General features: G+C 52.9%; 1 protein-coding gene across 2 annotated transcripts; it reads left to right on the top strand.

The window, feature by feature from the left end:
- Positions 1–584: 584 nt before the first annotated feature.
- On the top strand, positions 585–12512 carry BMERB1 (bMERB domain containing 1). 2 transcript variants are annotated; one of them, XM_078880606.1, is made up of 6 exons: positions 585–918; positions 3208–3311; positions 5516–5589; positions 6741–6858; positions 7639–7715; positions 8956–12512. In XM_078880606.1, the coding sequence occupies exons 1-6, from the start codon at positions 819–821 to the stop codon at positions 9146–9148; spliced, it is 666 nt and encodes a 221-aa protein (XP_078736732.1). In that variant the 5' UTR covers positions 585–818; the 3' UTR covers positions 9149–12512. The 2 variants fall into 2 exon arrangements, with proteins under 2 accessions (XP_078736732.1, XP_078736733.1); XM_078880607.1 differs by having other exon boundaries at positions 590–918; positions 3208–3340.
- Positions 12513–14759: the final 2247 nt, after the last annotated feature.

The raw sequence follows: 14759 nt of genomic DNA, 5'->3' as shown, positions 1-14759 counted from the left end.
GGTGTGGGGTGTGGTGATTTGGGGTGTGTGGGGTGGTGGTGGGGGGGTGGTGTGGGGGGTGGGGTGGTGTTTGCGGTGTGTGTGGTGGTTGGGGGGGTGTGGGGGTGTGGTGTTTGGGGTGTGTGTGGTTTGGTGATTTGGGGTGTGTGTGGTGTGGTGATTTTGGGTGTGTGTGGTGTGGTGATTTGGGGTGTGTGTGGTTTGGTGATTTGGGGTGGTGTTGTGATTTGTGGGATGTGCGGCGGTGTTTACGATGGGTCATATTCCGGGCCCGGTACTCCACCGTTACCTTGACAAATAAAAATGTTTTTATTTTGCGCGGACACTCCGTGACCCCGCGTGTCTCTGCGTGCTGCCCGTGACTGCCTCGGTAGGGAGCGGTGGTGCAGCGGTTAGCGCGCTCCGCAACGAATCTGGCGAGCAGAGTTCGGCCAACAACCAGTGACGGATTTTACCTGCACCGCCACTTAGAGAGACAAAGGCGGCCGGGCGTGGTGCTCACCACCCAACAACAACACCCCCCCCCCCCCGCTTACAGCACTTGCCCCTCGCAGTGTTAGAGGCTACACGGGGCTACTTTGTCTTTGCCGTGTAGCCATCAGAGATGGAAGAGCGTCCTCCCACCGCCACCGGGCGGCTCAATCGCGCAAGTTCAGCACCACCAGCACCACCACCATCATCAGCACCGCCACCACCGCCACCACCACCAGCACCACCACCTCGGCTGTTGTTGCCGAGAGAGAGCGAGGAGGAGGAGGGGAGGGGAGAGGAGGAGGAGGAGAGGGGAGAAGCGGCGTCTTGGGTCTCGCCTGGGCACCATGGAGGCCGAGATGACGCCTCCCAGGGCGCTGACCGGCAGTCGGAGCGGCGGCTACGGGGCCATGGACGACACCAGCTGGGGTCGCGGGACGCGCGCAGGTGGTGGGGGGCACGGGGCAGTGGGGGGCAGTGCTGGGGGGCACGGGGCAGTGGGGGGCAGTGCTGGGGGGCACGGGGCAGTGCTGGGGGGCACGGGGCAGTGGTGGGGGGCACGGGGCAGTGTGGGCACGGGAACATGAACGCGCATTGCTGTGTCGCGACAGGCGAATGTCACCGTGAGTGAATTCGCGAATAAATATTTGAGAAGATCACGTTGACAATTGGGCTAATTGGATGGGGAAACGGTGTCGGCTGAATGAATCGCTGGTCGGGGCGCTCGGCACGGTTATGAAGGAATCGGGGGGGGGGGGGGGGGGGTGCGCCGGAATATCTTCGCTCATTCATTAGCTCATTCATTCGCTCATTCATTAGCTCATTCATTCATTAGCTCATTCATTCATTAGCTCATTCATTCATTATCTCATTCATTCATTCGCTCATTCATTCATTAGCTCATTCATTCGCTCATGCATTCATTAGCTCATTCATTCATTAGCTCATTCATTCATTATCTCATTCATTAATTAGCTCATTCATTCATTCGCTCCATCGCCATCCAACAGCAGCCAAACGTTCAGTCACCGAACGGGAGCTGTGCAGTCGACAATTTCAAACCAAATCACAATCCCGCACCAAATCATTGCGGCAATTTTTCCAAAGTCCGCCCATTCATTCGTTTATCCTTCAAACCATTCCGGCTCAACGCCGCGGTGGCTAGGAGATGTCAACTACCTCGCCTGGTACGCGGGAGGTCGTGGGTTCGATCCCGACCCTGACGCCCGCTTCTGAATATTTGGAGTTTGCGTGTCTCTCTCGCATTTAGAATCAACATCACCATGCGCTTCGAGTATTCGGCTGATCTGAACGACGATGATGATGATGACGATAGGCCAACTTCGTTGAGTTGTCATTTGTGATAGCCAGGGTAAGGCGCCTTAACCGGTAAAATAATTCAAATTGTTCCGGATCGGAATCGGCCGCAAACTACACGCGCTGCACAAGCCCGATGCTTGCTAAACCACCCTCGTGGTAATTGTTTTTTACCCTTTTATCCGGCAACTAAACTGACACCTTTTTTTTACAAGGAGTCGTGTTTGTATTGATCACAATTCCTGCGGCCTGATGCTGTTGTTGATGGTGTTGTTGATGGTGTTGTTGATGGTGTTCCTGATGATGATGTTGTTGATAATGTTGTTGATTATGTTGTTGATTATGTTGTTGATGGTGTTCCTGATGCTGTTGTTGATGGTGTTGTTGATGGTGTTGTTGATGGTGTTGTTGTTGATGATGTTGTTGATGATATTGTTGATTATGTTGTTGATGATGTTGTTGATAATGTTGTTGATTATGTTGTTGATGATGTTGTTGATTATGTTGTTGATTATGTTGTTGATGGTGTTCCTGATGCTGTTGTTGATGGTGTTGTTGATGGTGTTCCTGATGCTGTTGTTGATGGTGTTGTTGATGGTGTTGTTGATGGTGTTGTTGTTGATGATGTTGTTGATGATATTGTTGATTATGTTGTTGATGATGTTGTTGATAATGTTGTTGATTATGTTGTTGATTATGTTGTTGATGGTGTTCCTGATGCTGTTGTTGATGGTGTTGTTGATGGTGTTGTTGATGATGATGTTGTTGATGATATTGTTGATTATGTTGTTGATGGTGTTGTTGATGGTGTTGTTGATGGTGTTGTTGATGATATTGTTGATTATGTTGTTGATTATGTTGTTGATGCTGCTGTCGATGCTGTTGTTGATGCTGTTGTTGATGCTGTTGTTGATGGTGTTGTTGATGCTGTTGTTGATGCTGTTGTTGATGGTGTTGTTGTTGATGGTGTTGTTGATTATGTTGTTGATGGTGTTCCTGATGCTGTTGTTGATGGTGTTGTTGATTATGTTGTTGATGGTGTTCCTGATGCTGTTGTTGATGGTGTTGTTGATGGTGTTGTTGTTGTTGATGGTGTTGATGATGTTCTTGCTGTCGATGCTGTTGTTGATGATGCTGTTATTGTTGTTGATGACGTTGTTGATGGTGTTCCTGATGCTGTTGTTGATGATGCTGTTATTGATGCTGTCGATGATGTTGTTGATGGTGTTGTTGATGGTGTTACTGATTATGCTGATGACGTTGTCGATGGTGTTGTTGACGCTGTTGTTGATGCTGTTGTTTATGTTGTTGTTTATGTTGTTGTCGATGATGTTGTTGATGGTGTTGTTGATGGTGTTACTGATTATGCTGATGACGTTGTTGACGCTGTTGTTGTTGTTGCTGCTGCTGTTGGAGCAGACGAGGAGGCGGGGGGCGACGTGGTGTCCATGGCCGACTCGACGGCCACGCTGGAGGACCTGGAGGAGGAGCTGGTCCGCATCGAGCGGCTCCGCGAGCAGCTGGTGCGGCGAGAGTCGGAGCTCAGATACATGTGAGAGGCAGCGCTCCCCCCAACGTCCCCTCAACGTCCCCCCAACGTCCCCCCAACGTCCCCTCAACGTCCCCCCAACGTCCCCTCAACGTCGCCCCAACGTCCCCTCAACGTCCCACCAACGCCCCCTCAACGTCCCCCCAACGTCCCCTAAACGTCCCCCCAACGTCCCCCCAACGTCCCCTCAACGTCCCCTCAACGCCCCCTCAACGTCCCCTCAACGTCCCCCCAACGTCCCCCCAACGTCCCCTCAACGTCCCCTCAATGTCCCCCCAACGTCCCCTCAACGTCCCCCCAACGTCCCCTCAACGTCCCCCCAACGTCCCCTCAACGTCCCCCCAACGTCCCCTCAACGTCCCCTCAACGTCCCCTCAACGTCCCCTCAACGTCCCCTCAACGTCCCCCCAACGTCCCCTCAACGTCCCCTCAACGTCCCCTCAACGTCCCCCCAACGTCCCCTCAACGCCCCCTCAACGTCCCCTCAACGTCCCCCCAACGTCCCCTCAACGTCCCCCCAACGTCCCCCCAACGTCCCCTCAACGTCCCCTCAACGTCCCCCCAACGTCCCCCCAACGTCCCCTCAACGTCCCCCCAACGTCCCCCCAACGTCCCCTCAACGTCCCCTCAACGTCCCCTCAACGTCCCCCCAACGACCCCCCAACGTCCCCTCAACGTCCCCTCAACGTCCCCCCAACGTCCCCTCAACGTCCCCTCAACGTCCCCCCAACGTCCTCCCAACGTCCCCTCAACGTCCCCCCAACGTCCCCTCAACGTCCCCTCAATGTCCCCCCAACGTCCCCTCAACGTCCCCTCAACGTCCCCCCAACGTTCCCTCAACGTCCCCTCAACGTCCCCTCAATGTCCCCCCAACGTCCCCCCAACGTCCCCTCAACGTCCCCCCAACGTCCCCTCAACGTCCCCTCAATGTCCCCCCAACGTCCCCTCAACGTCCCCCCAACGTCCCCTCAACGTCCCCCCAACGTCCCCCCAACGTTCCCTCAACGTCCCCCCAACGTTCCCTCACGTCCCCTCAACGCCCCCTCAACGTCCCGCCAACGTCCCCTCAGTGACTCCTCAACACCCCCCTCAGTAACCCCTCAACATCCTGCTGGAAGTGCAGAATCAAATAGAATGGGATCAGGGATTTCATTTTGTGCAGCCATTGGTGACCAGGCCAAGAGCATCAACTCACTGCACATGAGAACCCGGTTTCAGCACTTCTCAGTCTGTGTGAGCATGTGGGTCTCAACGTGAATCTAATGTGTCTCTGTGTGAGTCTATGGGTCTCTGTGTGAGTCTATGGGTCTCTGTGTGAGTCTATGGGTCTCTGTGTGAGTCTGTGGGTCTCTGTGTGAGTCTATGGGTCTCTGTGTGAGTCTATGGGTCTCTGTGTGAGTCTATGGGTCTCTGTGTGAGTCTATGGGTCTCTGTGTGAGTATATGGGTCTCTGTGTGGATCTATGTGTCTCTGTGTGAGTCTATGGGTCTCTGTGTGAGTCTATGGGTCTCTGTGTGAGTATATGGGTCTCTGTGTGGATCTATGGGTCTCTGTGTGAGTCTATGGGTCTCTGTGTGAGTCTATGGGTCTCTACGTGAGTCTGTGGGTCTCTGTGTGAGTCTATGGGTCTCTGTGTGAGTATATGGGTCTCTGTGTGAGTCTATGGGTCTCTGTGTGAGTATATGGGTCTCTGTGTGGATCTATGTGTCTCTGTGTGAGTCTATGGGTCTCTGTGTGAGTCTATGGGTCTCTGTGTGAGTATATGGGTCTCTGTGTGGATCTATGGGTCTCTGTGTGAGTCTATGGGTCTCTGTGTGAGTCTATGGGTCTCTACGTGAGTCTGTGGGTCTCTGTGTGCGTCTGTGGGTCTCTCGGGTCGCTGGGTTCATAGCGCAGCGTAGTGCTAACCACTGCACCACCACTCCCCACACACACACACAACACGCACACACAATGTAGCTTGCATTGGCAAGACAAACCTCCCAAGGCCGAACCTCCCCCCCCCTGCCGGAAAATCACTCGGTAGGCACACACAGCAGCAGCAGCAGCAAAAAAACTCGGCAGGACCCTCCTGAGAAGGAGTCTTGAGACTCGGCGAGGCTCCACCGGTGGCGAACGGGCGGATCGGGAGCGACGGTAGCGCGTGACGATTCCGTCGGTGGTGCCGTGTGCCGGCAGGATGGACGACATGCAGCTGTGCCAGGAGATCTCGCGTCTCAAGGCGGAGCTGCAGGCCCTGGTCTCCCTCCCAGGTGACTCACGGGGGGACCCCTCCCTGCACCCCCACCCACCTCCCTGCACCCCCACCCACCTCCCTGCACCCCCACCCACCTCCCTGCACCCCCACCCACCCCCCTGCACCCCCACCCACCCCCCTGCACCCCCACCCACCTCCCTGCACCTCCTCCCACCCCCCTGCACCCCCACCCACCCCCCTGCACCCCCACCCACCCCCCTGCACCCCCACCCACCTCCCTGCACCTCCTCCCACCCCCCTGCACCCCCACCCACCTCCCTGCACCCCCACCCACCTCCCTGCACCCCCACCCACCCACCTCCACACACCTCCCCGCACCCCCACCCACCTCCCCGCACCCCCACCCACCTCCCTGCACCCCCACCCACCTCCCTGCACCCCCACCCACCCCCCTGCACCCCCACCCACCTCCCTGCACCCCCACCCACATCCCTGCACCCCCACCCATCTCCCTGCACATCCCTGCACCCCCACCCACCCCCCCCCGCACCCTCACCAACCTCCCTGCACCCCCACCCATCTCCCTGCACATCCCTGCACCCCCACCCACCTCCCTGCACCCCCACCCACATCCCTGCACCCCCACCCATCTCCCTGCACATCCCTGCACCCCCACCCACCTCCCCGCAACCCCACCAACCTCCCTGCACCCCCACCCATCTCCCTGCACATCCCTGCACCCCCACCCACCTCCCTGCACCCCCACCAACCTCCCTGCACCCCCACCCATCTCCCTGCACATCCCTGCACCCCCACCCACCTCCCTGCACCCCCACCCACATCCCTGCACCCCCACCCACCTCCCTGCACCCCCACCCACATCCCTGCACCCCCACCCATCTCCCTGCACATCCCTGCACCCCCACCCACCTCCCCGCACCCCCACCAACCTCCCTGCACCTCCACCCACCCCCCTGCTCCCCCACCCACTTCCATGCACCCCAACCCACCTCCCTGCACCTCCACCCACCTCCACCCACCTCCCTGCACCTCCACCCACCTCCACCCACTCCCACCCACTTCCATGCACCCCCACCCACATCCCTGCACCTCCACCAACCCCCACCCACCCCTACCCACCTCCCTGCACCTCCCTGCACCTCCCTGCACCTCGCCTTTCGCCGCTGTGCCTCGGCTCTCCCCCAGACGCGGAGCGCGCGGGCAGCGCGGCGCGTGCCCAGGAGGAGTCGCTCATCAGGACGATCCACGAGCTGGTGGAGAAGAGGGACTACCTGGTGGACGACGTGGAGCTCGAGAGGCTCAGGTGCGCGCAGCCCTCTCTCCCCGCACCCCCACGGACAACGATCCCCGCGTGATTCTAGACTTGAAGCTTTCGTGACTGCGAGGATTCATACGCTTAGGTTTTTTCGGTAAAGTCATTACGTAGAAGGGAAATCAAAAAATAAAAATAAAATATTAAACAATACAATTCTCACGACGTGTATTACTTTATTATTTCCCTTCTACGTGACTTTACCGAAAGAACCAATAATATGATATTCTAGACTTGAAGCTTTCGTGACTGCGAGGATTCATACTCTTAAGTTTTTTCGGTAAAGTCACGTAGGAAAAAAAGAAATAATAAAAATAAATCATACAAATAATATAAAGAATATTATTTCAAAGATTTGTATTATTTATTTTTTATAATAGACTGCCTATTTAATTATTTATTATTATTTTATTTTTACCTACGTGACTTTACCGAAAAAACTAAGAGTATCCCCCGTGTAGCCTGAACAGACTGTTGGGGCAAGCGCTGTTAGCCACTAGCGCCTATGAAGGCCGGCACGGCACACGAGGGGGTGGGTGGCCAGCACCACGCCCGGCCGCCTTTGTCTCCCCAGTGGCGACGTTTACTACACACCGCACCAGGTACTCAGTTGAGGCTGAGTCGACCTTGGGGAGGCGCAGGAACCGTTTCGGATAATCGTCACCGCTGCTGTTGGCCGCGAGCGGGAATCGAACCCGGGTCGCCGGGTTCGCGGCGCTAACCGCTGCGCCACCGCTCCCCCGGGTGGTCGACCCGCGCTGTGTGGTGCAGGGAGCGCGAGGAGGACAAGGAGATGTCGGATTTCCTGCAGAAGAAGCTCAGGAAGAAGGAGCGGCCATTGCGAGCAGGTACCTGGTGCAGACAGCTACGGCTGCAGAGTTTGGTGGTCCGTGTTGTTTGCGTCGTTTATTGTGAAAATTCCGTCACAGTTCCTATGACCTGCACTGTTGCATTGCTTTTATGGCTTTATTTTGGTGATTTCCGAAAAGTTTTTTGGTTTGGCCATGTTTGTTTGTTGTAGTACAGAGTTGGACTGATGGCCTTAATCTAAGTTGTCTTGTGGTTGTTGTTGTTGTTTGACTTGCATCCCACTGGGATATTTGCACAGGGTTGGTGTACGGTGATTTTTTCTGCAATATTTTGCTGTCTTTTCTTGGATTTTCTGTTTGCACTTAGTCACTTTAAGATGTTTTCTTGTTCATGTTTTTGTTTTTTGTTTGTTGCGGTTGCACCCGATTCAAGAGCCGAATGGCTCACAGGGCTACACCTATTACATGAACTTTGAACTTTGAACCTCGTGAGCACGCGCGTTATCCCTCCCAAATTGTCAATCGACATCGCGCCCATTTCTCGGCCGCTATGGATGTCCGCACGGTGACGATCTGCCGCTGCTGCTTAGTCGAGCCGTCGTTTGTGACAATGGCCAGGTCGCTCAATGAGCCCCATACCTGGTGCATAAAATAAAAAAAATAACACTGGTCAACAAACAAAAAACATTTTTTTCTGGCCTGGACTTTTGCAGCTGTTCTAGACTAATTTCAGGGTGCCGATTACAAATCTGATCTCAGATTTGCTCTATCACATCTCATTTTTATGCTATCGGCATACCCCATTTTCATTGATTTTACCCGAAATTAACTCTGTCACTTATGATTGCAAGCTGTTGCGAGTCAGTAACTGCTTTAGTGTTAAAATACGGTGCTGTATTTTTAGGATAGTGTGTTTATAATATTATTTTATGTAGAAATCCACATTTATTGAATATTTTTCTTCCGCAGTTTTTATTGAAAATGCAATATTTGATATCTCAAAAAACCCGATGCGATGGACAAAAACTGATGCCAGATTTGGAATCAGCACCCCAAAATTACCTTAATACCTTTCGATTTAAAGCTTTCGTGACTGCAGGGATTCATCTTCTTGGTTCTTTCGGTAAAGTCACGTAGAAGGGAAGTAATAAAATAATTAAAATAAAACATAATAAAATAACCTTAATACCGTTGGAATACCTCGTGCCAGAAAAAAGTGTGTTGACCAGTGTAGTTATCGAGTGCGACTCGCGACGTCTGTCCGCGTGTGTCTCCGCAGACGCGGTGCGGGCGGGGGGCCGCCGGGAGAGCGAGGGGTCCCCGCAGGGAAAGCCGACGTTCGCCAAGACAGGCCTCACCCTCCTCAAGGACTGCTGCGGCCTGGCCTCCTGCTGCGTGCAGTGACCTCCCGTGGGGACAGCGCTCGCGTCGGGAGCGGGAAGGCGCGTGTGCAGGCATGTGTGTGTGGGTGAGTGTGGGCGTGTGTGGGTGAGTGAGTGTGGGTGAGTGTGAGTGAGTGTGGGTGAGTGAGGGTGAGTGAGTGTGGGTGAGTGTGAGTGAGTGTGGGTGAGTGTGGGTGTGTGCAGGCATGTGTGTGTGGGTGAGTGTGGGCGTGTGTGGGTGAGTGTGTGTGGGTGTGGGTGAGTGTGGGTGAGTGAGTGTGAGCGAGTGTGAGTGAGCGAGTGTGTGGGTGAGTGAGTGTGAGCGAGTGTGAGTGAGCGTGGGCATGTGTGGGTGTGAGTGAGCGAGTGTGAGTGAGTGTGAGCGTGTGTGTGTGGGTGAGTGTGTGTGGGTGAGTGAGTGTGGGTGAGTGAGGGTGAGTGTGGGTGAGCGAGTGTGAGTGAGCGTGGGCGTGTGTGGGTGAGTGAGTGTGAGCGAGTGAGTGTGAGTGAGTGTGAGCGAGTGTGGGTGAGTGTGAGCGAGTGTGAGTGAGTGTGAGCGTGTGTGGGTGAGTGTGAGCGAGTGTGAGTGAGTGTGAGCGTGTGTGGGTGAGTGAGTGAGTGAGTGTGAGTGAGTGTGAGCGAGTGTGAGTGAGTGTGGGCGTGTGTGGGTGAGTGAGTGTGAGTGTGGGCAAGTGTCTGTGTGTGGGGAGTGGTGGTGTAGCGGTTAGCGCCACGCTGCGCTGCGAACCCGGCGACCCGAGTTCGATTCCCGATCACGGCCAACACCAGTGACGATTATCTGAACCGGTCCTGCGCCTCCCCAAGGTCGACTCAGCCTCAAATGAGTACCTGGTGCGGTGTGTAGACATCGCCACTAGGGAGACAAAGGCGGCCGGGCGTGGTGCTGGCCGCCCACCCCCTTGTGCGCCATTCCGGCTTTCATAGGTGCTCGCTAACAGCTCTTGCCCCAACAGTCTGTTAAGGCCACCCGGGGGATCTTTGTCTTTATCTTCGTGTGTAGAGCGAGCGGTAGTGCAGCGGTTATCGCACTGCGCTACGAACCCGGTGATCCAAGTTCAATAACCAACATCAGTGACCAATATCTGAACTGGTCCGAAGCCTGGCGGACAGTGGTCATCAACACCCTGACTGATTTGGCAAAATGCTGCTGCCAATCAGAATTGGGATGAGGGAGATGTTGACCTTCCTGCTCAGACTTCTATTTGCATCTGTTGGGACTTCCAGCATCTGTCGGGACTTGCATCTGTTGGGACTTCCATCTGTCGGGACTTGCATCTGTTGGGACTTGCATCTGTTGGGACTTCCAGCATCTGTCGGGACTTGCATCTGTTGGGACTTGCATCTGTTGGGACTTCCATCTGTTGGGACTTCCATCTGTCGGGACTTGCATCTGTTGGGACTTGCATCTGTTGGGACTTGCATCTGTTGGGACTTCCATCTGTTGGGACTTCCATCTGTTGGGACTTCCATCTGTTGGGACTTCCAGCATCTGTCGGGACTTCCATCTGTTGGGACTTGCATCTGTTGGGACTTCCATCTGTTGGGACTTGCATCTGTCGGGACTTGCATCTGTTGGGACTTCCATCTGTTGGGACTTCCATCTGTTGGGACTTGCATCTGTTGGGACTTACATCTGTTCGGCTGTTTAGACTTGCATCTGTTAGGATTTCGGCGGAGAGGAGTGGCTCCGATTCTATGCTATGCTTGCGTAAGGCAGCAATGGCCTGCTGCTGCCCGCCATGACGAGAGGGCTTCAGCAGAGAGAGAGAGTTCGTGTCGTGTCGCTGTTCCTCAACCTCCTCCGTTGAAGGAGCGCAGACTGTGGTACTTTACGATATGGTCGAGTTGCATGGCCACAGTCACCCTCTGACTTGTATCCAGTGTATCTCTGTGTACCTCTGTGTGTCTCTATGGGTCCATTTGGCTCTTTATAGGTCTCAAAGTGTCTCTACGAGTCGCTGTGGGTTTGCTATGTGGTGCATCGTGTTGGTTGCATGGCCTCAATCGCACTTGTGTTGCCCGTGTCTTTAATTTCCTATTTATGAAGGAGATGTGCGCCTCGGCCTGTTGTTGTTGTTGATGTTCTGATGATGCGGTTCATGGTTCCCACCACCAGTGTCTCCGAGGAGGAGGAGGAATGCCACAGGCAGGAGGCGGTGCGATGATGATGTTTGGGTCTCGAATGAGGAGGTGCTGATTCATCTGGACGTCCACGTTGCTCCACTCAGTGAAGCAGCAGCAGTAGCAGCGTTCATCCGGATCTAAATGGTGAGATTCTAGGATGGTGACATCAGCAGCAGCGTTCTGCTGGGTCTGAGTGGTGAGATTCTAGGATGGTGACATCAGCAGCAGCAGCAGCGTTCATCCAGATCTGGGTGGCGAGATTCTAGGATGGTGACATCAGCAGCAGCAGCAGCGTTCTGCTGGGTCTGAGTGGTGAGATTCTAGGATGGTGACATCAGCAGCAGCGTTCTGCTGGGTCTGAGTGGTGAGATTCTAGGATGGTGACATCAGCAGCAGCAGCAGCGTTCTGCTGGGTCTGAGTGGTGAGATTCTAGGATGGTGACATCAGCAGCAGCAGCAGCAGCGTTCATCCAGATCTGGGTGGCGAGATTCTAGGATTGTGTCAGTAGCAGCAGCGTAATCCCAGAGGGGATGGGGATCTTGACTTTGAGTCCTGGGCGAGGTGAAATATTTGAGGTCTTGGTTGAGATACAAAGAGACCCATAGAAACTCATAGAGATACAAAGAGACCCATAGAGATAGAAAGAGGCTCATAGAGATACAAAGAGAGCCGTAGAGATATAAATAGAGCCATAGGGACTCATAGAAATACAAAGAAAGCCATAGAGACTCATAGAGATACAAAGAAAGCCATTAGAGACTCATAGCACCGGCTTCTCACCGCGCGTCTGTGATTCCTCCTCCTCCTCCTCGTGCCTCCGAGTCGCCCCTGTCCCTCCCTACGAGAGCGACTCCTCCGTGCGGTTCATGTCGCCGTGGTCGTCGTGGTGGTCGTCGTTGCATCGGTGAGCTCGGCGGGAGAGGGTGACGCTGTCTCTTCGAATTGTCGCGTGGCGACGGTGGTTGGCGGCGGCGGTGGTGGTGGTGGTCGCCGTGTGGATGTTCCGTACTCTTAGTTTTTTCGGTAAAGTCACGTAGGTAAAAAATGAAATTTAAATTAATAAAATAATAAAAATCACGACGTTTCGGAGGCAACACAAGTCTCCGTCATCAGGTGGGACCGTCACAGCCATATTTGCTGTATTGATAATTTCATTTTTTACCTAAGTGACTTTACCGATATAACTGAGAGTATGAATCCTTGCAGTCACGAAAGCTTCAAATCGAGAATGGATGTTCCGTGTTTGTGCAGGGGTCGCCGGAGGTCGATCTCCATCCTTGAACCCCCCCTTCCCCCAATAAAATGTGCAATCACCACACCCCTCACCCCTGACTCCTCTCTATCACAATCTGTCTCTCTCTCTCCTGTGTGAGGTCAGCAGTTGTCTTGACCCCATACACAACACCGCAGGTGTTCTCTCTGAAGCGAGAATGTTCACAGCCGCCAGTGAGTTGAAGGATGCGAGTTTAAATCCGACTTGGGGGGGGGGGGGGGGCTGGCTCAGCCCATCATCCTCTCCCTCCAGCGGAGGTGGTGGGGGAGGGTCGATAAATTGGGTACCACTTTGTTTTGGAAGTCAACAGCGATTTGCCTTCACAAAAATAAACTGAAATAAAGTATAATTATGTCTTCTTGGTTCTTTCGGTAAAGACACGTAGAAGGGAAGTAATAAAATAATAAAAATAAAACTATTGTTTTATTATGTTTTATTTGTATTATTTTATTATAATAAAAATAAAACATAAATAAAACTATTGTTTTATTATGTTTTATTTTTATTATTTTATTATTTCCCTTCTACGTGACTTTACCGAAAGAACCAAGAAGATGAATCCCTGCAGTCACGAAAGCTTTAAATCGAAATATAATTACATGGGCAGTCTCCAACCCTTATACATCGCTCTCTGGCCTATGTGCAGTGTAGGGGGCCATTGTCCGAAACGTCGCCTGATACAGGGACTCCTCTGCTTACGAATATTCGACTTATGAACTTTCAGAGATACGAAAAACCTGTCCGTATGTCATGTAGATGCTACATGAAGAACCAGTGACATCTACAGAGAATGAAGAACCAGTGGCATCTAGATCTACAGAACGCGACGCACCAGTGGCATCTACAGTACTTTGCAGAACGTGAAGAACCAGTGGAATCTACATCTGCAGAACATGAAGAACCAGTGGTATTTACATCTGCAGAACGTGAAGAACCAGTGGCATCTACATCTGCAGAACGTGAAGAACCAGTGGCATCTACATCTGCAGAACGTGAAGAACCAGTGGCATCTACATCTATAGAACGTGAAGAACCAGAGGCATCTACATCTGCAGAACGTGAAGAACCAGTGGCATTTACATCTGCAGAACGTGAAGAACCAGTGGCATCTACATCTGCAGAACGTGAAGAACCAGTGGCATCTACATCTACAGAACGTGAAGAACCAGTGGCATCTACATCTATAGAACGTGAAGAACCAGCGGCATCTACATCTACAGAACGTGAAGAACCAGTGGCATCTACATCTGCAGAACATGAAGAACCAGTGGCATCTACATCTATAGAACGTGAATAACCAGTGGCATCTACATCTATAGAACGTGAATAACCAGTGGCATCTACATCTGCAGAACGTGAAGAACCAGTGGCATCTACATCTGCAGAACATGAAGAACCAGTGGCATCTACATCTACAGAACGTGAAGAACCAGTGGCATCTACATCTACAGAACGTGAAGAACCAGTGGCATCTACATCTGCAGAACGTAAAGAACCAGTGGCATCTACATCTGCAGAACGTGAAGAACCAGTGGCATCTACATCTACAGAACGTGAAGAACCAGTGGCATCTACATCTACAGAACGTGAAGAACCAGTGGCATCTACATCTGCAGAACGTGAAGAACCAGTGGCATCTACATCTGCAGAACGTGAAGAACCAGTGGCACCTACATCTGCAGAACGTGAAGAACCAGTGGCATCTACAGAACGCGACGCACCAGTGGCATCTACATCTACAGAACGTGAAGAACCAGTGGCATCTACATCTGCAGAACGTGAAGAACCAGTGGCATCTACATCTGCAGAACGTGAAGAACCAGTGGCATCTACATCTACAGAACGTGAAGAACCAGTGGCATCTACATCTACAGAACGTGAAGAACCAGTGGCATCTACATCTGCAGAACATGAAGAACCAGTGGCATCTACATCTGCAGAACGTGAAGAACCAGTGGCATCTACATCTGCAGAACGTGAAGAACCAGTGGCACCTACATCTGCAGAACGTGAAGAACCAGTGGCATCTACAGAACGCGACGCACCAGTGGCATCTACATCTACAGAACGTGAAGAACCAGTGGCATCTACATCTACAGAACGTGAAGAACCAGTGGCATCTACAGAACGCGACGCACCAGTGGCATCTACATCTGCAGAACGTGAAGAACCAGTGGCATCTACATCTACAGAACGTGAAGAACCAGTGGCATCTACAGAACGCGACGCACCAGTGGCATCTACATCTACAGAACGCGACGCACCAGTGGCATCTACATCTA

Source organism: Lampetra fluviatilis, chromosome 58, assembly GCF_964198595.1.
Source record: "Lampetra fluviatilis chromosome 58, kcLamFluv1.1, whole genome shotgun sequence".
NCBI classification, from domain to species: domain Eukaryota; kingdom Metazoa; phylum Chordata; class Hyperoartia; order Petromyzontiformes; family Petromyzontidae; genus Lampetra; species Lampetra fluviatilis.
Note: the sequence above shows the minus strand (reverse complement) of the source record. Positions and strands in the feature narration are given on the sequence as shown.